Raw genomic sequence first — 21,789 nt, 5'->3', positions numbered from 1 at the left:
AATAAATAGTTTAAGTGCCAAGATTCTTGTGAAATTGTATCTTTCAGACATTCTCTCAATTCTGCAGGGAGGGTAGAGAAAGCAGATAAACCGAGGACATTTTAAATCCTCTTTAGACAGTCAGATGGAGTGAAGAGAACCACCAGGAGGTGGGCTGGGTCTTGGCTTTAATGCTTTTAAGTAGCAGCGTGACTGGGCGAGTAGCTTTAAATGAGACAATATATTTGAAAACACTTTCTATACAAGGTTGTGTTATTGAGATCACTGTTTTAATCCCAGGAGATGACTTTTCAGTTGACAAAAGACTGCAGCTTCTGTATTCATACTCCAGTGTTAAGTCTGTGTAGAAATTATGAGTTTTCCAGTTTTCCTTTTCTTGCTGTCTTTTGTATATATTGAGATATACAGATTGGCCAGTTGACAGTGTGTTTTCTTGATTTGTCCTCCTTCTTTTCTAAGTTGGTTTATCTCTTCCCTAGGAGTCAGCTCTTTGGAGTTGGTAATTTCTCCCAGCATTGCCAGGTCAGTGTAGAGCTGTCATGTGACCTAGGAGAGTTTGTTTTTTCCCCTTCCCTCAAGAGCTTAAACTAGTGCACATTTTGGGTCTTCAGTTTTTCCTCTGACAAAAATCAAAGAGTCATAGATGAACTCTGAAAGTTTTCAGAAGCTTTTGTTCTTAGGTACTCATGCTTTATTCAAGTTTATTACCATTGAAATGATTTTTTAAAAAAATGAAAAAGCAAGCCATATAAAACACAACTTTATCTGGGGCTTGATTCTGAAAGGATGGTTTCAGCACATTCTTAAAATTTCCTTTCCACAAAACCTTGGAAATGTCAGTGATAAAAAGATGCAGCTAACCACCACAAAAGACCTATCTCAGATCATTAGAATACGCCCCACTTCCCCTCCCCCCCATGAATTTCAATGTTTTTAACATTTTTAACATTTTTTAAATTTATTTTTGAGAGAGAGCATGAGTGGGGGAGGAGCAGGGAGAGAGAGGGAGACACAGAATTTGAAGCAGGAGTTTTTTTTTTTTTTTTAAGTTTATTTATTTAAGTGAGAGAGAAGGAGGGAGAGCAGGGGAGAAGGGGCAGGGGAGAATCCCAAGTAGGCTCCATGCTGCCAGGGCAGAGCCTGACATGGGGCTTGATCTTAGAGAACCGTGAGATCATGTCCTGAGCCTTAATCAGCCTTAAGTCAGGTGCTTAACCGACTGAGCCACCCAGGCGCCCCATGAATTTCAGTTTTTGAGGGCAAGTACTATATAAATTGACATTAATTAGATTATAATAATTGTTAGTATCAGAGTGCCTAGGGAGACATAGAATAATAAATTTCACTATGGAAAGGATGTTAGCTATTCCTTTCATTGAACTCATTTTAAAATTAAGGTTTGGGGTGCCTGGGTGTCTCAGTTGAGTGTCTGAGTCTTGATTTCAGCTTAGGTCATGATTCTTGGTCATGGGATCAAGTCCCATATGGGGCTCATTGCTGGGTGTGGAGACTGCTTGAGATTCTTTCCCACTCCCTCTACCCCTGCTTATGTTATCTCTAAAAACAAACAAACCTCCCCCGAAAAAAAATGATTTAAGATTAAGGTTCATATATAGATCCATTACTCTGTAAATAGAAGTGCATTATTTTGGTAACTGCTTCCCCCTTCATTTAGTGCCATCTCTTACCTAGCCTTGTTATTTCCTGAATGCATATGGACTTCTATTTTGTGTGATTACCACAAATAACTAGATTGTTTCTATTTCTCTTTTGTCATGAAGTAGTCATTTATGTAAATCTAGAAGTTATGGAACAGTGTATTGTTATTGTAAAGCCAGTGATTTTTTATTATTTCATTTTTTAAAAAAATGTAGGGCTTGAACTCACAACCCGGACATCAAGAGTTGCATGCTTCACCGACTGAGGCAGCCAGGTGCCCCTAAAGCCAGTGATTTTTAAACTGCTATCTAGAATTTGTTTAAAAAGACTACAAGGGAACTATATTCCTTTCCAATAATTTTGAAAAGAATCATATTACTTTGTCTAATCATTATTTCTGTGAAGATTAGTGTATTAAGTAGTAGTATAATTATGACAAATAGTGAACTTTTAATCCTGTTTTTTTCATCGCATATTAGTTCAGGAAGCAACCTCAGATATCACTCTTCACAAATAAGAATGAGATGAGAATGAATTACTAGGATGATGAAGTTTTACTCTATAGATTCTGATGTTTGGAATCATTGGCTACTTTTTGAGGAAAACTGAAATTTGCAGGAAGCTTCTAATGTACCATTAAGTTCTTCATGTGGTTCAGTATCTGCTGAGGTGCTAAGGTAGTTAGTTGGTTTATTATTTAACATTTATCATGGAAGTAAGAGTGTTTCAGTCCTTTTTTGCTAAATTATACAAAGGTTTGGGAAATAGTTATTCCAACATTAAGCATCATGCCCTAGTTCAATAATAGCAAGAATTATAATGGTAAATGAACATGCTTTTGTCAGTAATATTTTTCTTGTTATATATTTTAACATTACACTAATAAGACAGAATGTAAAAGGGAAAAAAGTCTATGACATCCTTCATTTTACCAATTCACACTGTCATTTTTTTATTTCCATTCCAGTTTGTGTTCACATGCATATGTAGTTTTAGCTGGTTTTAACATTACAACTCTTTGCTTTTCTTGATCTGAAATATGAACTCAAATGAGCTGAAGAAAAGCCTTAAGCTGTTTTTTGTCATGCTATCTTGAAGTTCTGTTTGCAGATGCTGTTTGGTTTTTCATGTTTGTTTTCAGACTTGGACAACTCACCTGTAACTCTGGTTGTGTTCTTCCATATACTGTAAGGAACACCCATTCATACATTATTAACCAATATAATTATTAAATGAACTGAAAGGTTTACAAGCATAATAGATGGCACTAGCTAGATCAGTGACACTCTCCTATTCAGGAATTCAATGTTTTATAACTTCAGATGGTTTAAAAATATTTAAAATTTATTGAATGCCTGCCAGATGTTTAGCTTATATTAGATAATATGGGATCTTATTGCCTTTCTGCAAGAGGTTTCCCATGTTTAAATATGCGTAAGATCAATTACCAAAATAAATAAATTTACACCAAAAGTGTTTGGAAAATACCTTTGCCATCTACCTGGCCTAAGGTAGTGAAACCAAAAATTACATTAGATGTTTAGCTGGAGAGAAGAGTAGTGAAATGGATTATTTCAGTTGTTAGGAAACATGGATAATAAATTTATTTTAACAGGTGTTTCTCAAGGGTTTACTTTGCACTTTATAGTACTTAATGCAGTGAAAGACTCAAAGACACAAAGAAGAGTGTACTGTCTGATAGAAGTCAGTGCTTAAGGAAATCATAGTCTAGAATCTCAGTGGAAAAATTGTTATGTAGCTATTAAGAATGATGACAATGGACATCATTTAACAAGGAAGACTATTTTCCATGTTAGCAGAAAAACCAGAATGTAAAACAGAATGTGTAACTGTATGGTTGAATCTGCTGTTAATTTTATTACAGTGTAAAAATGTAAACAGGAATGGGCAAGAGCTAGAAAGAAACATGAAAAAATGAAATTACTTGTTCTTGTTGGGAGAATCTTCTGTTCTAAAAACTCTTAGTGTTGACTAGTATTGTAATATTCAGCTTTTTAAAGTATGCTTCCTGGTTCATGCTCATGAAGAAATGGCCGTCCTGTGAAAAGATAAGATTAAAAGGTAAACAAGCACCTATCACAGATTGCCAGGTGAGTGATCTGAATACAGGAATTCAGAGGAGTGAAAGGTCCCTGGAAGCCTGGTGATCAGGAAAGACTTCTCTGGGGAGGGAGAACCTTGGTTAGACTGAGAGGGAGGAAACTTATGATTGGAATGGGTGCATGTTAGGTGGGGAGGGGAGAGTGTTGGGTCTTTGAGGAGGAAGTGTGGCTTGAGAGCAAAGGCACAAAAACAGGAATGAACCAGACAAGTTTAGGTGCCTGAAGGATGAGATCAGAAAGGTAGGGTGGAATTGCAGGGAGCCCTGAGTGCTGGCTAGGCCTAGAAGTCTGGGTTAGGGTGGCTGGTCCACGTGCTGTGTTTAACTCTATAGAACTTTGCTTGGATCTTGAACACAAGCATGAAGGAGGAAGGTTGCCAGGTCTCAGAGCAGGATAGAAAGCCTGGGTAGATGCCTGATTCAGAGCATAGCTGGACAGCATTTAAGAGCGGGTTGTAAAAATGAAGCCATGTGAATAGGAAGAGTAAGGAAGCCGGTCAAAACTGAGGTAAGCAGTCATGACTCAGAAGACAAGGTGAAACTACAAGGTGAAAATGAGGAAGTAGGAAGCTTAGAGAACACACGGGCGGTCTGGGAAGACACAGGTGATCCTTAGGAAATGAAGGGGCAAGGTATCAAGAAAATTCTGATACAGGAAGGTGGTTTTGATTCTCAGGACGTTGGTGGTCTCAGGGAGATAACTGATACTGGAGTTGAGGATGGCTGTGGATGGAAATTTCTGACACACTTTCTAAAACAGAAGATCCTTGTTTTCTGGCATCTGCTTGATATGCTAATGGAGAATGAGACACACATCTCTTACAACATTGTTTTGTTTCTGCTGTCCACTCAGTGGCTGAAATTGAGATTTTTACACACAGGGCCACAGGCTTTTGGAGAAGAAAGTACAAGTTTACATGATAAAATAAAATAAAAACTTGTTTGAGTTGCCATTTACTTTTACCCCTCACCTCCATAAAACAATGACTAATGTCCAACTTTTCCAGTCCTTAAGGTCTGAAGATGGAGGGAACCACTGACAAAACTATTCATTAAGCAGATGAATGGAGATGTTTATTGAGTGAAAATGGATTATTATTGATCTCTTGGCTTGCTGATCAGCTTCCCCTTGTGTTCAACAGAGCATATTAAAAAAAACTTGGCAAAGATGAGCAGTGTAATTTATGGGAAAGTATGTGAAACTAATTGATCTCTGGGACACAAATCCATGTTTTAATTGGTACTGGGCTTGAGCTTTTGGGTATTCTAGATATCTTTAGTTTTTTAATTTATTTTTGAGAGAGAGAGAGCAATTGGGGGAGGGACAGAGGGTCTGAAGCAGATTCCGTGCTGGCAGTAGTGAGCCAGATGTGGGGCTCGAACTTCGAATTGTGAGATGATGACCTGAGTTGAAGTCAGACACTCAAATGACTGAGCCACCCAGGTGCCCCTGCTGTAGATATCTTTAAAAGATGGTATTAGCCCATTCAATATACGTTGATTGAAGAAAAGAATAATAGCTTTTTGAGAGCTTTCTGTTTGTGAGCTACAGAGTTCAGTACTTTATATATGTTATTTTATTCTTTAAACAAAACTTTGAAAGGTAGTTTATGGAATTATCATTTAACAAAATCTCAGACAGAGGTAAGTAAACTTCCTGAGAATTACAAGACCAGTATTTTGGAGCCTGAATTTCACCTACTTTGCCATTGAAGCCTGTGTTTTTACTGCTATATTGGACATGATGATCTTTAAAGGGACCTTGCATTTTTGAGTTTATGTAATTTTCAAAGATGTGCAGGATATATGAGAAGCATAAGTCATGATCTTTGACCAAAGGAACTGTCTTGTTTGTAATAAGAGATGCATACACAGGTGAATCAAGTACAAGAATATATGTACACAGTGATGCTAGTGCATTATGAATGAAAGAAATGGGGGTAGGACTTGAAAATAGTAAGGACTGAGTTGAAGACCGTGGGCAGGAAGAAGCATGGCATGTGGGGTACATACCACAAGTTGTTGGAATTTATGTATTTTTACTCTGCTCATAAGCTAATAAGTTAGCTAGTTACTGTTTCATGGATACTGGGAGAAGATATAGGACTTCTGGGTCACTGGACTTATTCATTGCATAGCAGGCATTGTGAGTCACTCTTCTCACTGGCCAATCCCACAGGGGTGATGTGGGATGTCCAGATGGATGCTCTGCAAGTAGTCAGTTTGCGTTGCATCTGAGGAACACAGGGCTTGTAATCCATTGTTTTAAGTAGTAAGCAAGTGTGCTCTTTGTCCTGAAGGATAACCTTGTTCCTCAAAGTTGCTGACTGCAGACACATTCCTGACAGAGATTCTGGGTAAAGAGTGTTTATGGCTTAGCTCATACCACCAGCAAGAACATGTCAAGATGGCATTAAAGTGACTGAAATTTAGGAAATACAGGAAGACTGCAAAGCTTCTGGTTTAGATGATTTAGATGATTAAGTGAACAAATGTTGGGATCATTAACTGACATCACAAGTATAGGGGAAGCTGGTTTTAGGGTGGAGGTGTAGGAATGATGTAGGTGACGAGTTCTGTTCTTGGGCATTCAACAATATTTAGAAGTGCTGCCTACTGCACCTACGACTATGAATAAGATATTGTGCATAGGTAGAAGAAACTCTTAGGTGCCTGCAGTGCAGTCAGGTGGGTGGATCCAGAAGGCTATTGCATAGCAGTCCGAACCTAAGGAACCGGAGGTATGTGTAGATTTGAGGGTCTTTACTGTAGGTGGAAGATAGAATACCAAATTAAGGTGTGTGTGAAGGAGGAGGTCATAGAGGCCAAGAAGAGAGACATAAGTAGAAGCAGGTAAAAGTAATATGGAACCCAGAAAGAAAATGTGTCAAAGAATGAATGGTCAGTAGTCAGATATCACAGGAATGGCATGTATGATAAAGGGATATATATATTGTGTTCAGTGGACTGGGCGACATGGCAGTCAGTGGTAATTTTCAGAAGAATGATTTTGACCTAGTGAATAAATTAGTGTAGGTGTGTTGATAGTGGGCTGAGATATAAATGGGTTGCCAATATGGTGGAAGTGAGTATATGTGACTGTTCTTTCAAGAAACTCCATTTATGAATTTTTTAAAGTAGTCTTCATGCCCAATGTGGGGCTTGAACTGATGACCCTGAGATCAAAAGTCAGATGCTCAACTGACTGAGCCACTCAGGCGCCCCTCAAGAAACTCCCATTTGGAAGGGAAGGGTAGAGTGGTATCTGGAGGTGTACCTGGGAACAGACCTTTTTTTCCCTTTGAGTCTGAGAGATTTTTGAGCCTTGTTGTAGACAGAGAGAAAAGGCCAAGAGAGAGAAAATTTTGAAATATGGGAAGAAGAGGATAATTATATAATGGGAAAGCCCTGGAGTGCTTAATTTTCTTGATGAGGTAGATTGGGAGGCTGTTATTTGAGAGTAAGAAGGATTGGTTTGACTGGGATCTTCAGAGTAATGTTTAGAAATTTAATTAAAGGACTCTAACCATATTTTATATCTATTGAGGGTAGTGGAGTCATCCTTTCTAATTTTTTTGAGATATAATTCACACATCAAAAGTGTACAATTCAGTGGTTCTAGTGTTTTTTCAGTTATGTAACCATCACCATTATCCAATTGCAGAACATAGTCATCATCCCAAAGAGACTCTGTCCCCACTAGCATTCACCGTCCACCCCCACTGACATCCTCCATCCCCCAACACACACCCAGCCCTCTCCCCTGCCCCTGACATCCACTGTTGTACTTCTTGTCTCTATGGATTTGCCTGTTTTGAACATTTCATGTAAATGGAGTCATGCAGTATGTGAACTTCTGTATCTGACTTTTTTTTCACTTGGCATAATGTATTCGGGGTTTATCCATTGTTGTGGCATGAGTTAGTGCTCATTCCTTTTTAAAGTAGAATAATATTACATGATATGGATATGCTGCATGTGTTTACCTATTCATTAGTTGTGGGCGTTTGGCTTGTTTCCATATTTTAGCTATCATGAATACTGCTGTGAACATTTATGTATAACTTTTTGTAAAGATGTATATTTTCATTTCTTTTCAGGGTATATATATATATATATATACACACACACACATGCACACACTCACACACATACATACATACACATATGCACATGCACATATACACCACACACACACACACACACACACACAAGTGGAATTTCTGGGTCATACAGTAATTCTGACTTTTGAGGAACTGCTAAATTGTTTTCCAAAGTGACTGCACCATTTTATATTCCCACCAACAATGTATGAAAGTTCCAATTTCTCCATGTCCTTGCCAATATCTGTTTTGTTTATCTTTTTGATTATTGCTATCCTAGTGTTTGTGAAGTAGTATCTCATTGTGGTTTTAATTTGCATTTCTCCAGTGTCTAAAGATGTTAAACATTTTTTCATGTGTTTATTGACCATTTATGTGTCTTTGGAGAGATTTCTATTCAGACTATAAATATTTTAAAAATTGGGTTGTCTTTTTATTATCGAGCTGTTGGAGATCTTTATATATTCTGGATACCAGTCCCTTATCAAATAAATGATTTGCAAATATTTCTTGATTTTTGTGGATTGCCTTTTCATTTTGTTAATGGTGTCTTTTGAAGTACAAAACTATTTTTTTAAGATTTTAAGTCGTCTCTGCACCCAGTGTGGGGCTTGAACTCACAACCCCGAGATTAAGAGTCACATTCTCCACTGAGTGAGTCGCCAGGTGCCCCTGAAGCACAAAAGTTTTTCATTTTGATATGATCCAATTTATGTTTTTTTTTTCTTTTGTTGCTTGTGCTTTTGATGTCATATGTAAGGAATCATTACCTTACTCAAGGCCACATGGATTTATGTCTATTTTCTAAGAGTTTTATAGTTTTAGACTTTATATTTAGGCTTTTGGTCCATTTGGAGTTAATTTTTGAATGTGACATGAGGTAAAGGTTCTGTTTTATTCTTTTGCATATGGATATCCAGTTGTCCCAGCACCACTTACTGAAAAGACTGTACTTTCCCCATTGGATTGTCTTGGTACCGTATTGAAAATCAATTGACTATTGAATTTAAGAGTAAGATATAATTAGCTTTTTAGGAACGTGACTAGTAGGTAAAGGGAAATACATTTATATTTCTGAGTAGTATATGTGATTTGAAAATCATTAATATTTTCTGGAGAATTAGAGAACAGGTTAGTAAACGGGCAACTCAGAATTATTTTATTCCCACTGAGAATGATGCATTTCCTCAGATGCAACATGAATTATGTAAAGGGAGTGTCCCAGACCCTGCCCGTCTTTCACTGTGATGTCATTGAGGAACGAGCCATAGTTGATTTATGCATTGAAGAAAGACTTGTTTCAAATGATTGTTCACTTTTACAGGGTGACTAATTTGCTGGCTGAGTAAGCTGAATTGTCAGCTGTTAATATTTTAATATATTCATCTTGAAGAACTTGACCTAGAAAAGGATCCTGTTTGGGAAATAATGTGGGATCTTTAATGTTATTGGACTAAATTTCTTTTTTTTTTTTAAGGACTCGTAGATACATTCAAGTATTCATGGCTCTCAGTATGATAAAACTTCATTAGTCATGACATAAATTTATAGTATTACTTAACTTTAAGACCACTCTGGTTTTTTATTGGTTTTCAGACATGATACTAATTAAATCCCAATCTCATTATAATACACTTCACTAGGAATAAACTGTTGTCCATGTATTACTCATTATAATAGTGGTGAGTATTTAGTGCTATTTTTTTATTGTGTTAAGTATATATAACAAAATTTACCATCTAAACCATTTTAAGTGTAAGTTTAGTGGCACTAAGTTGTTGTGCAACCATCACCACTATCCACCCCTAGAATGTTTGTATCTTATAAAACTGAAACTCTGTACCCATGAAACTCCCCTGTTGACTCTTAAGCCCATCCCCTGGCAGCTGCAATCTTACCTTCTATCTCTATGATTTTGATTACTCTAGGTACCTCTTGTAAGTGGAATTATGTAGTATTTGACCTGTTACAACCAGTTTATCTCATTTGGCATACTGTCTTCATGGTTCATACATGTTTTAGCAGAATTTCATTCCTTTTTAAGATTGAATAATATTCCATTGAATTATACCACATTTTGCTTTTCATTCATTCATTCATTGTTGAACACTTGGATTATTTCTACCTTTTGGGTAATGTGAATACTGCTGTGAACATGGGTATACTTTAATGCAGTTTTTGCAAAGGCAGCTTATAGAAGCTGGGTTCTTATTTTTTTAATCTAAGTATTGTTCCAAACTAAGAGGAAACTGTTTATCTTTTAAATTTTTGGTAGGTGTTTTTAAATTTTTTTAAACTTTAAAAATTCACATTAAATTTAGAGCCCAAACTTGTTACTGTTATTTAACTACTGCTTACCTTCTAAGCAATATAGATCAAGAAGTCTTAAATGCAGAAGGAGTCATCTTTAGAATCTTGTTGCAATATAATTGAATTCAACCAACCAGTAGCATTTGATGGTACTCTGGCTATAGCATTTTATATTAAATGTTTTTCATGTATCTGATTCTTAAACTCTCTTCCAATCCCACAGCCTTTATTTGCTTGGGTGTGTGTCCTAGATGTTCTACCCATATTCTAAACAGTCTTGTGAAAAGCCTTGTCTTAATATCTATTCATCAATCAACAGAATCGGAGTGGGAATTTTGTTTAATTAAAAACTGAGCTAATGGAGGGGCACCCGAGTGGCTCAGTCAGTTGAACTTCTGACTTCAGCTCAGGTCATGATCTTGTGGTTTGTGGGTTTAAGCCCTATGTTGGGCTCTGTGTTGATAGCTCAGAGCCTAGAGTCTGCTTTAGATTCTGTGTCTCCCTCTGTCTCTCTGCCCCTCCCGTTTGCACTCTGTCTCTCTCTGTCTCTCAAAAATAAATAAATGTTAAAAAAAAAAACCTGGGCTAATGAAGTAAAGATGTCTATTACTTTAAAGGCCACCTTTTTTAAAAAGTGTTTTTATTTCTGAGAGAGAGAGAGAGACAGACAGACAGACAAACAGTGTGAGCAGGGGAGGGTCAGAGAGAGAGGGAGACACAGAATCCGAAGCAGACTCCAGGCTCTGAGCTAGCTGTCAGCACAGAGCCTGGTGCGGGGCTCGAACCCACGAATCGGGAGATCATGACCTGAGCTGAAGTCGGACGCCCAACTGACTGAGCCACCCAGGTGCCCCTAAAGGCCACCTTTCATGCGTGTTTGATGTAGGGACATTTGTAAGTGTTGCAGTCTTCAGGACAAAATGAATTTAGTTTGGATATCAGCTATTAGGTGATTCTGTGTATTCTATAGGATTTTCCAGGCATTGCTTCCTTCATGATGCCAATAACTAATAACTAACTTCCAAGTTATTAGTTGTATCTACTGAAGTCATGAGGCAAAAAAGGGAGGAGCTGTGAAGAGGATAAGGAAAAAGCATACAAATGTTGAAGTAAAATGTTTGGATCCCTTCTCAATTCAAGGTCATTTGAAATGAAGGCAGGCAGAGCACTTAGTGAGAAAATACTGGATTTACAGTCTTTCAGGCATGCATTTTAATGTGTACGTTTGCATGCAGAACTATACATGCAGTTCCTTTGCTCAGACCAAACACTGTTGCAAACACTAATAACTAACTTTGTGGTGGGTGGTGAGACAGTAGATTCTGAGTCACAGCACAGTTTCCAGAGGATCAATGCAGTGTATAATATAGATTTGACTCTAAGGGGCAGCCAATACAATGTGGTCAGATACCACTGAGGAGTTGTATTAACAAAGTATGATAATTACAAACTTTCTTGAGCTCTGGGCTTATAGACTTTAGTGCCAGTTGACCACAGTAGAACATTTGCAGCTTTGAGATTAGTCTTGCACACCTAGCTTTGTAGTTTTCCTTTCACTTTTCTTTGCCTAAAAAATGCATTGGCTAAAAGAAGGACTGATAAATTTTTTATGCTTCTAGAATACATCTTTGAGAACAAATGTAGAATAAACAATATAAGTAAAATTGTGGCAGGTACAGGGAGGGAAATTTTTGTTTTGCTTTTTTTTTTTTTTTAATTTGTCTCAGTTATGTAAGTTAAAATGAAAAAAATAAATGACTTTTCCTGGCAGTGGAAATACTCTTAAGTTATAATGAGATGACATTGACATTTGGCCAAGGTTCTTTGGGAAATACAGAATAGCTCCAATGCAGTGCAGCTCCTTTCCTTGGGGTTTATCTTTTGATAATGGCAATAAGGCAAACAGTTTCATACTTTGGGTGAGAAAAATATCAGAATATAAAGTATGAGAACGTAAACATGCCGTGGCCTAAACTAAAAAAATAGTTTTATTGAGATGTAATTCACATGTCATACAATTTAACCAATTCAGTGGTTTTTATCATGTGCAGTTATCAGCATAATCAATTGTAGTACATCTTCATATCCCCAAAAGAAAACTATACTCATGTAACAGTATGGTGACTACAGTTAGTGATACTGTATTGCATATTTGAAAGTTGCTATGAGAGTAGATCTTAAAAGTTCTCATAATGAGAAAAATTTTTTTGTAATTGAGTATGGTGACAGGTGTTAATTAGACTTATGTGGTAAGCATTTTGCAATATACATAAATATTTATAAATATTNCATTAGCAGTCCCCCCCCAGCCATAGGCAATAAATAGTCTATTTTCTGTTCCTGTTTGCCTACTCTGGACATTTCAAATGAATAGAATCATATAACGTGGTATTTTGTAACTTCTTTCAGTTCGCACAAACTTTGTTCATGTCATGTAGTATGTACCAGTACCTTATTCCTTATAATTGCCAAATAATGTTCCATTTTATGGATATACTAAATTTACCCATTTATTGGTTGATGGACATTTGGATTATTTTACTTTTTGGCTGTTATGAATAGCCAAATACTAGGGTTATGAGCATTTGTGCACAAGCTTCTACGTGGACCTAGATTACCCTTTCTCTTGTATATGTACATATGTGTATATTTGTATATATATATGTAGGTGTGGGATTACTGGGTCGTATGCCAGTTCTCTGTTTAACTGAGGAACTGCCTTTCGAGGAACTGCCAGACTGTTTTCCAAAGTAACTGCACCATTTTATGTTTGCATCAGTAATGTATGAAGGTTCCAATTTCTCCACATCCTCATTAACATTTGTTATTATCTATCTTTTTGACTGTAGTTATGCTAGTGGGTATGAAATGGTATCTCATTTTACTTTTGATTTGCATTTCCCAATGTGTAATGCCACTGAGCATCTTTTCTTCTGTTTATTGGCCATTTTTGTATCTTTTTTTGAGAGATGTCTGTTCAGATCATTGTCCATTAAAAAATTGGATTATTTGTCTTTTTATTATTGAGTCATAAGAGATCATTATATTTTCTGATGCAACCCCCTTATTAGATATATAATTTACAAATACTTGTTCAATTCTGTGGATTGTCTTTTTACTCTTTTGATGGCATGCATTGAGGTACAAAAGTTTTTCATTTTGATGCTGTCCAGTTTATTTTCTTCTTTTGTGTTTGTGCTTTTGGTGTCTAAGAAACTATTAGCTAACCCAACATAATATGCATTTACTCTTATGTTTCCTTTCCTTATGAGTTTTATAGTTTTAGCTCTTACACATTTATATCTATGATCTATTGGGATTAGTTTTTGTGTATGGTGTTCATTCTTTTTGTGTGTAGATATCCAGTTGTTCCACCACCATTTTCTGGAAAGACTGTAGTTTCCCCACTGGATTGTCTTGTCACAATTGGTTGGCCATAAATGTGATAGTCTATTTCAGGATTGTCTGTTCCATTAATCTACATGTCTGTCCTTCTGTCCTTATAGTAGTACCACACTGCCTTGATTACTGTAGCTTTGTAGTTAAGTTTGACATTGGTGAATGTAGTCTTTCTGCTTTGGTTTTTTCAAAATTATTTAGCTATTACTGTTCTTATGCATTTCTATACAGGTTTAGGATTACCTTGGTAATTTTTGTAAAAAAAAAAAAAAAAAAAAAGCCAACAAGCTACCTGGGATTTTGATAGGGAATATCTTGAATCTTGTAGACCTTTCAATTCATGAATATAAAATAACTTTCTATATATTTAAGTCTTGAATTTCAACAGTGTTCAATGTTTTGGNGGAGAGAGAGAGAGGGAGGGAGGGAGGGAGGGAGGGAGGGAGAGAGAATCCTAAGCAGGCTCCACACTCAGCACAGAACCCTACGTGGGGCTTGATCCCATGACCCTGGGATCATAACCTAAGCTGAAACCAAGAGTTGGATGCTCAACCAACTGAGCCACCCACGTGTCCCAGTCTTGCTCTTCTTTTAAATACATTCTTAAGGATCTAAGTTTTTTTGATGCTATTATAAACGAAATTGTTTTCTCAATTTGTTTCTGGGTTTTCTATTGATGGTGTATAGAAACACAACAGCTTTTTGTTTATAGTATTGATCTTGTAGCCAACAAACTTTGCAAAACTTGTTTATTCTAATAGTTTTTAAATGGGTTCCTTAGGATTTTCTTTTAATTAATTTCTTTAGAGAGTATGAGTCAGGGAGAGGAGCAAAGGGAGAGAGAGATAGAAAGAGAGAGAGAAAGAGAGAATCTTAAGCAGGCTCTGTGCTGAGCACAGAGCCCAACACAGGGCTCCACCCCAGGACCCTGGGATCATGACCTGAGCCAAAATCAAGAGTCTGATGCTCAAGTGACTGAGCTACCCAGGCAGTCCTTATTCCTTAGGATTTTCTATCTACAAGACTGTCGCAAGTAGAGATAGCTCTACTTCTTTCTTTCCAATCTGGATCCTTTTTGTTTGTTTATCTTGCCTAACTGGTCTGACCAGAACTTCTAGAACAATGTTAAAGTGAAGTTGCAGTCGTAGACTATCCTTTTCATATTCCTGATGTTAGTCTTTCACCATTAAACATGGTATTAACTGCAGGCATTTGTAGATGGACTTTATCAGGTTGAGAGGTTCCTTTCTATTCCTAGTTTGTTGAGTGTTTTTATCATGAAAGCGTGTTGGATTTTTGTAAAATGATTTTCCTGAAACAAGTTACTTTAAAAATGACTATTTTCTCTGTTTTTTTTTTCTTTTTTCATCTGCAGAAATTGACTTGCATACCAAATGTGTGGTGGATGTAGATGCAAACAAGGTTATTCTTAGTCCTATAAATACTAATCTTTCCAAAGGAGATGCCCGGTAAGTTAAGAAACAGTGTTCTGTTCAGTGGATTTTTATTTTTTATTTATTTATGTAAACAATTTTTTTAAATGTTTATTCTTGAGAAAGAGACACACACAGAGCATGAGTGAGGGGAGGGGTAGAGAAAGAGGAGACACAGAATTTGAAGCAAGCTCCTGGCTCTGAGGCATCATCACAGAGCCTGACAGGTGGCAAGATCATGACCTGAGCTGACATTGGATGCTTAGCCAACTGAGCCATCTGGCTACCCCTGTTCACTGGAGTTTTATTTTATTTTTTTAATGTTTTTTATTTATTTCTGAGAGAGAGAGAAAGACAGCGTGAGCAGGGGAGGGTCAGAGAGAGAGGGAGACACAGAATCTGAAACAGGCTCCAGGCTCTGAGCTAGCTGTCAGCACAGAGCCCTATGTGGGGCTCGAACCCACGAACTGTGAGATCATGACTTGAGCCGAAGTCAGACGCTTAACTGACTGAGCCATTCAGGTGTCCCTGGATTTTTAAATGACTGAAAGTAACAATGGCTGCTGAGTTGAGTTCAGCTTAGCAGATAATACATGCTTAATTACTATGTAGAGACATATAGCTGTCAAGTCAAAGAGGAAAGGTCTATAATGTGGAATGAGTATGTGTCAGAGAGAGTGTTGCAGATAGCAGTTGTACCAGAAGCTCAGAGAAGAGAACTTTAGGTCAGATGGTGGAGTAACTGAGGAAGCCTTCTTGAAGCGGATGGTATTGGCTAAAGGATTAGTGAGATGTAAATAGGAAGAAGTGGGGTAGAAGAGAAGGCCTTTAGGTTGTTCTTTAGCTTGGGTTGCTTTTACTTCTGCCACTTTGAATCCTGTCAGAGCCCATTTCAAGTGCTACTTCTTCCTGAAGGCATTCCTGCAGGCATGCCTGCATCCTTCAGTGATTTCTCCACTCTAAATCTCTGTAAACTATAATCTGTACTACCTAACTGAATTATTATACATTGTTTTAGATTGTTACTTGTAGCTCATTGGTAGATTGTTAGGTCTTGGAAGGAAGGGACTCTCTTTCAAGGGTTGAAGATGAATCACTTCCAGATTTGGATGACAGTATGAACAAAAGGAGAGCAAGAAAGTGTAAAGTAAAAGAATTTGGGGAAGAAGGAAGAGAGTTATTTGGTTTTTCTGAGCAAGTGCACGGAAGTTAATTTAATAAAATAAGCTAGGATCAGATTACAGAAGATCTTGAAAGCAGATAAGGAAATTTGACCTCTATTTTTATGGGTAAGATGTCATCTTTGACAGTTCTTAAACACTGCGGTTAAGGAGGTGGATTAAGGAAAGTTGTCAATTGACTGTGTAGAGAATGGTTTCAAGTGGGGAAAGACTGGCTTTTCATAGAGATCAGCTTTAATCAGAGTAAAGAGCATAAATTAGACAGTGCCTTCCATGGTACTTTGCATGAAGTAGATACTTAAACTTGTAGAGACAATGTTGTGTATGGAAATATACACAGAAGGCACTTCATAAATGTTCTGTCACATTTGATCATAGCCAAAAGGCAAGAAATGATCCATAAATGTTCTTTCAGATTTTGTCTTTGAGTTGAAAGAGCACTGAACTTAGTATCAGAAAATCTTAAATTGAATCTCTATGTAAGTATGTTGTTTTAAACTATTAAGTAGCTACTAAATTAGTAGCTAGTTATTTTTAACTTTTTTTGAGCCTCATCTGTATGGTGTATGCCTTACGTATCTCATAGAAGTGTTTTCTGTATCTCATAGAAGTGTTTTCTGAAAATCAAATTAGTGATTGTTAAAGTGCTTTGTAAAGTGCTCTATAATTGTCCAGGTTTATTGTCATTGATGTAGAGATTTTTTTTTTTTCAGTTTATTTGTTTGTTTTGAGAGAGAGAGAAAGGGAGAGAGCACAAGGATAGGAGGGGCAAAGCGAGAGGAAGACAGAATCCCAAGCTGGCTCCACACTGTCAGCTCAGAACTGAATATGGGGGTAGAGCTCACGAACTGTGAAATCATCACCTGAGCTGAAATCAAGAGTGAGATGCTTAGGGGCGCCTAGGTGGCTCAGTTGGTTAAGCATCTGACTTCAGCTCAGGTCATGATCTCACAGTTCATGAGTTTGAGCCCTGCATTGGGCTCTATGCTCACAGTTTGGAGCCTGGACCCTGTTTTGGATTCTGTGTCTCCCTCTCTCTCTCTCTCTGCCCCTCCCTGGTCTCATTGTCTCTCTCTCAGAAAAAAAAAAAAAAAAAGTGTGGGGCACTTAACTGACTGAGCCACCCTGGCACCCCGTAGAGATATTTTGTAAGCATCACTAGGATATGGGTACTATCAGATATGATGTTATTAGGGTTTGAAGGGTATAGATGTGTCAAAAATGATGCTAGAACTATGAGCTTCCTAACTGAGTGACCTATTGTCCTGAGTATTAATTGAAATAATTAATATTGGAGGCAGTTTGTTACCCTTAGAATTTTCATTGTGGAGATTGTTGCTTTATTTGAAAATGCGGGTACCTTGGAACAAACATGGAGGCAATATCCTATGGTAGAAAGAGTGTAGACTATCTATAGGCTGACATGGATTCAAATTCTGGCTTTGCCACTTTGTAGATGGTTACACACCTGTGTTCTTTATTTATAAAGTGTTTTAGTATCTTATTGCTGCATAATCAGTTACCTTTAAAAACAGCTTAAGGCAACAATAATCATCTATTATCTCATGGTTTCTGTGGGTCAGGAATTCAGACAGGACAAAGCAGGGAGGGCTTGTCTCTGCCCCATGCTGTCTGGCGTAGCTGGATGACTTGAAGGCTGGGTATGGGAATCATCTGGAAAGGGCCCAGTCACCCAGGTCTGGCGGGTAAGCTGCCTGTTGACTTGAGATGTAGCTGGGGTGGTAGGCAGAATACCTCCTCACAGTCTGGTGGCAGCAGGTTCCAAGGGGAAGTGTCCTGAGAGAGTGAGAAAGCCAGGTGGAAGTAGTATTTCCTTTTATGTCCTAACCTTGGGAGTCACACAGTATCTTCTGTCACATTTTTTTACTCAAGGCTGATATAAAGATCCAAACAATTTATAGGAGAGGAAGCATAGACTTATCTTTTTAAGTTTTTTAATGTTTATTTATTTTTGAGAGAGAGAGAGTGCGCATGCACTGGGGAGGGACAGAGAAAGAGGGAGACACAGAATCTGAAACATGTTTCAGTCTCTTAGCTGTCAGCATAGAGCCTAGTTTGAGACTCAAATTCACAGACTGCGAGATGATGACCTGAGCTGAAGTTGGACCCTCAACCAACTGAGTCACCCCGGTGCCCTTTAAATTTTTATTTTAATGTTTATTTATTTTTGAGAGAAAGAGAAAGACAGAACACAGACTAATCTTTTAATGGAGGAGCATCAAAGTCACATAAGAAAAGCCTTTGGGAAGGGATATGTATTGTTGTGGCTATCTTCGGAAAACATAGTCTCCCACAAGTGTGTAATAGTATAAACCTGATAAAGTTGTGAGAATAACATGACACCATAAAAGCTGAAAAAATATTTTCTTTCCTTTGGAGATCTTTAAATCTCAGGGGTTTGTGAAAGAATCAAATAGTTCTTCTTGGTTCTGTAGAATATCTTAGATGGCTCTTTTTTTCCATATGCTGAAAATACAAATTGAATATCACTCATTGATATAGAGCATCGTTTGATAAAAATTTTTTTTTAAAAATGACAACTTCCAGTAAGGTTGACATGTAATGATTTTTGATGAAGGAAGTTAGGCACAGGCTTAAAAAACAGCTTTTTAAAAAAAGTCTATTTATTTATTTAAGTAATCTCCACACCTAACATGGGGCTCGAACCCACTACTCCAAGATCAAGCATGCTCTTCCAACTGAGCCAGCCAGACGCCCATTAGAAAACAGCTTTTTAGGGAAGGAATGAAGAGCAAAAATGAACTATTGGGACCTCACCAAGATAAAAAGCTCCTGCACGGCAAAGGAAACAATCAATAAAACTAATAGGCAACTGACAGAATGGGAAAAGATAGTTGCAAATAACATATCAGATGATGGGCTAGTATTCAAAATCTATAAGGTACTCACCAAACTCCACACCCGAAAAACAAATAATCCAGTGAAGAAATGGGCAGAAGACATGAACAGACACTTCTCCAAAGAGGACATCCAGATGGCCAACAGACACATGAAACGATGCTCAGCGTCTCTCATCATCAGGGAAATGAAGATCAAAACCACACTGAGATACCACCTCATGCTGGTCAGAGTGGCTAAAATGAGCAAATCAGGAGATTATAGATGCTGGTAAGGATGTGGAGAAATGGGCACCGTCTTACACTGTTCATGGGAATGTAAACTGGTGCAGCCCCTCTGGAAAACAGTGTGATGGTTCCTCAGAAAATTAACAATAGAACTCCCCTATGACCCAGCAATAGCACTGCTAGGAATTTACCCAAGGGATACAGGAGTGCTGATGCATAGCGGCACATGTACCCCAGTGTTGATAGCAGCACTTTCAGCAATAGCCAAATCATAGAAAGAGCCTAAGTGTCCATCAGTTGACGAATGGATCAAGAAGATGTGGTTTATCTATACAATGGAATACTACCTGGCAAGGAGAAAGAATGACATCTGGCCATGGGTAGCAATATGGATGGAACTTGAGGGTGTTATGCTGAGTGAAATAAGTCAGGCAGAGAAGGACAGATACCATATGTTTGCACATATAGGAGGATTAGGAGGAACTTAATGGAGGACCATGAGGGAGAAGGGGAAAAATAGTTGGGGAGAAGTGGGGAGGCAAACCATGAGAGACTCTTGAATGCTAGGAACAAACTGATGGCTGATGGAGGTGGGGGAGAGGGGAAGGGGAGTGATGGGCATGGGGAAAGGGCACTTGTGGCAATGAGCACTGGGTGTTATATGGGAACCAACTTGACCATAAACTAAGAAAAAAACCCCAGCTTTTTATTGATGTATATAATATACATATAGTGAAGTGTATATAGCTTGATGAATTTTCATAAGTTGAACACATTCCTGTAAGTGGTACCTGGAGAAAATACAAAAACATTGCTGGGATGCCCACTGGTTCAGTCAGAAGAGCATGTGACTCTTGAGCTCAGGGTTGGAAGTTCAAGCCCCATGTTGGATGTAGAGGTAACTAAAAGAAAATAAGTAAAGTTAAAACAAACCCACAAAAAAAACAACATTGCTAGTGTAACAAGAGATTGGGCGCCTGGGTGGCTCAGTTGGTTGAGCTTTCGACTCTTGATCTCGACTCAGGTCATGATCTCATGGTTCACGAGATCGAGCCCTGTGTCCGGCTCTGCACTGACAGCATGGGAACTGCTTGGGACTCTCTCTCTCCTCTCTATGCCCATTCCCTGCTGTCTCTCTCTCTCTCAGAATAAAGAAATAAACAAACAAAAAAAAAAGATTGCCTCTGGAGAGGTGCTTTTTCTTTTAATATAATATCAAGGTAAAAAGGGAAAATGAAAATTTTGGAATGTCGCAGTCCAATGATATGTGTTGACTTCATTAAATCTGAGGAATAATTGGAAAGAAAGCATAAATAAAAAGCTATTTTATATGACATGTGGTTAATTACAGTCTAGTTTATAGAATGACTAATCCATAAAACAAGTTATGATATTTATAACTAGAGAGCTAGAAATTTGAAGTTAACATGTAAGTGATTTGAGTCGGTTTAAGGCTCAAGTAGTCAGTTTAGGACTTAAATTTAGTAGTCAGAAAGGCTCAAATTAATATTTTTTTCTTTAAAAACTATAAAATCCTTGCTGTTAGAGTAGTATCCAATTTTTTAAATCTAAAGTCATGACTAATTTTATATGTATACTTAACAACTCAAGTTGGTGTACTTTGAAAGTGAACATATATACATTTTAAAATAATGATTTGTATATTTTTCTGATTAATTTTATGTTAACTTCTGACAGTTGCATGATTTGATGTTTGTGCGTATTAAAGCTGATAGAAGTTATAGTTAAATGAATGGGTAAACATTTCCATCTTAACAGCTTCATCATGGGGATTTGGGAAATATTTTTTGCTGTGCTAGATGCGGGATTTCAAAAATGTTCTGAAAAGTAAGATGCTTAAAATTCAGAAAATTGATAACAGAAGACTAGAGAAAAGATTAAGAATGCCAACTCTGGAGCCAGAAATACTGGATTAAATCTCAGCCTCACCATTTACCATGTATGTTAATGGAGCAGGTTACTTAATTGTCCTCTGCCTCAGTTTATTCATCTATAGAGTTTACAATAATACCTGTTTGTAGGTTGTTATGACAATTTAAACAAGTTAAAATATGTAAAATGGCAGTGCCTGGTATATAATAAACCTTATATAAATGTTAGCTATTACTTTATTAAAAGAATTTTTAATGTATATTTATTTTTGAAAGAGAGACAGAGACAGAGTCCAAGTTGGGGAGGAGCAGAGAGAGAGCAAGACAGAATCCGAAGCAGGCTCCAGGCCCTGAGCTGTCAGCACAGAGCTCTCTGTGTGTGGCTTGAACACAAACAGTGAGATCATGACCTCAGCCAAAGTCACACACATAACCGACTGAGCCACCCAGGAGCCTCTGTTAGCTATTACTCTAAATATTACTGTTATTATTATTATTATGGACTATATTTATGGTATATTTAGTGAGTCATAATATAACTTCATAAAGAAAGTAAAGTTTTTTAAACAAAATATATTTAATT

General features: G+C 37.4%; 1 protein-coding gene across 2 annotated transcripts in view; it reads left to right on the top strand.

The window, feature by feature from the left end:
- Window positions 1-21,789, top strand: part of KIF13B (kinesin family member 13B) — a 210,292-nt gene that overhangs the window by 769 nt on the left and 187,734 nt on the right. For both annotated transcript variants that reach the window (XM_077769703.1, XM_077769702.1), the window contains exon 2: window positions 14,969-15,062. In XM_077769703.1, coding sequence (XP_077625829.1) covers window positions 14,969-15,062 — 94 coding nt within the window. The remainder of the gene's footprint in view (window positions 1-14,968; window positions 15,063-21,789) is intronic.

Source organism: Crocuta crocuta, unplaced genomic scaffold (genome assembly GCF_008692635.1).
Source record: "Crocuta crocuta isolate KB4526 unplaced genomic scaffold, BGI_CrCroc_1.0 scaffold551, whole genome shotgun sequence".
Classification (NCBI taxonomy): Eukaryota; Metazoa; Chordata; class Mammalia; order Carnivora; family Hyaenidae; genus Crocuta; species Crocuta crocuta.
Note: the sequence above shows the minus strand (reverse complement) of the source record. Positions and strands in the feature narration are given on the sequence as shown.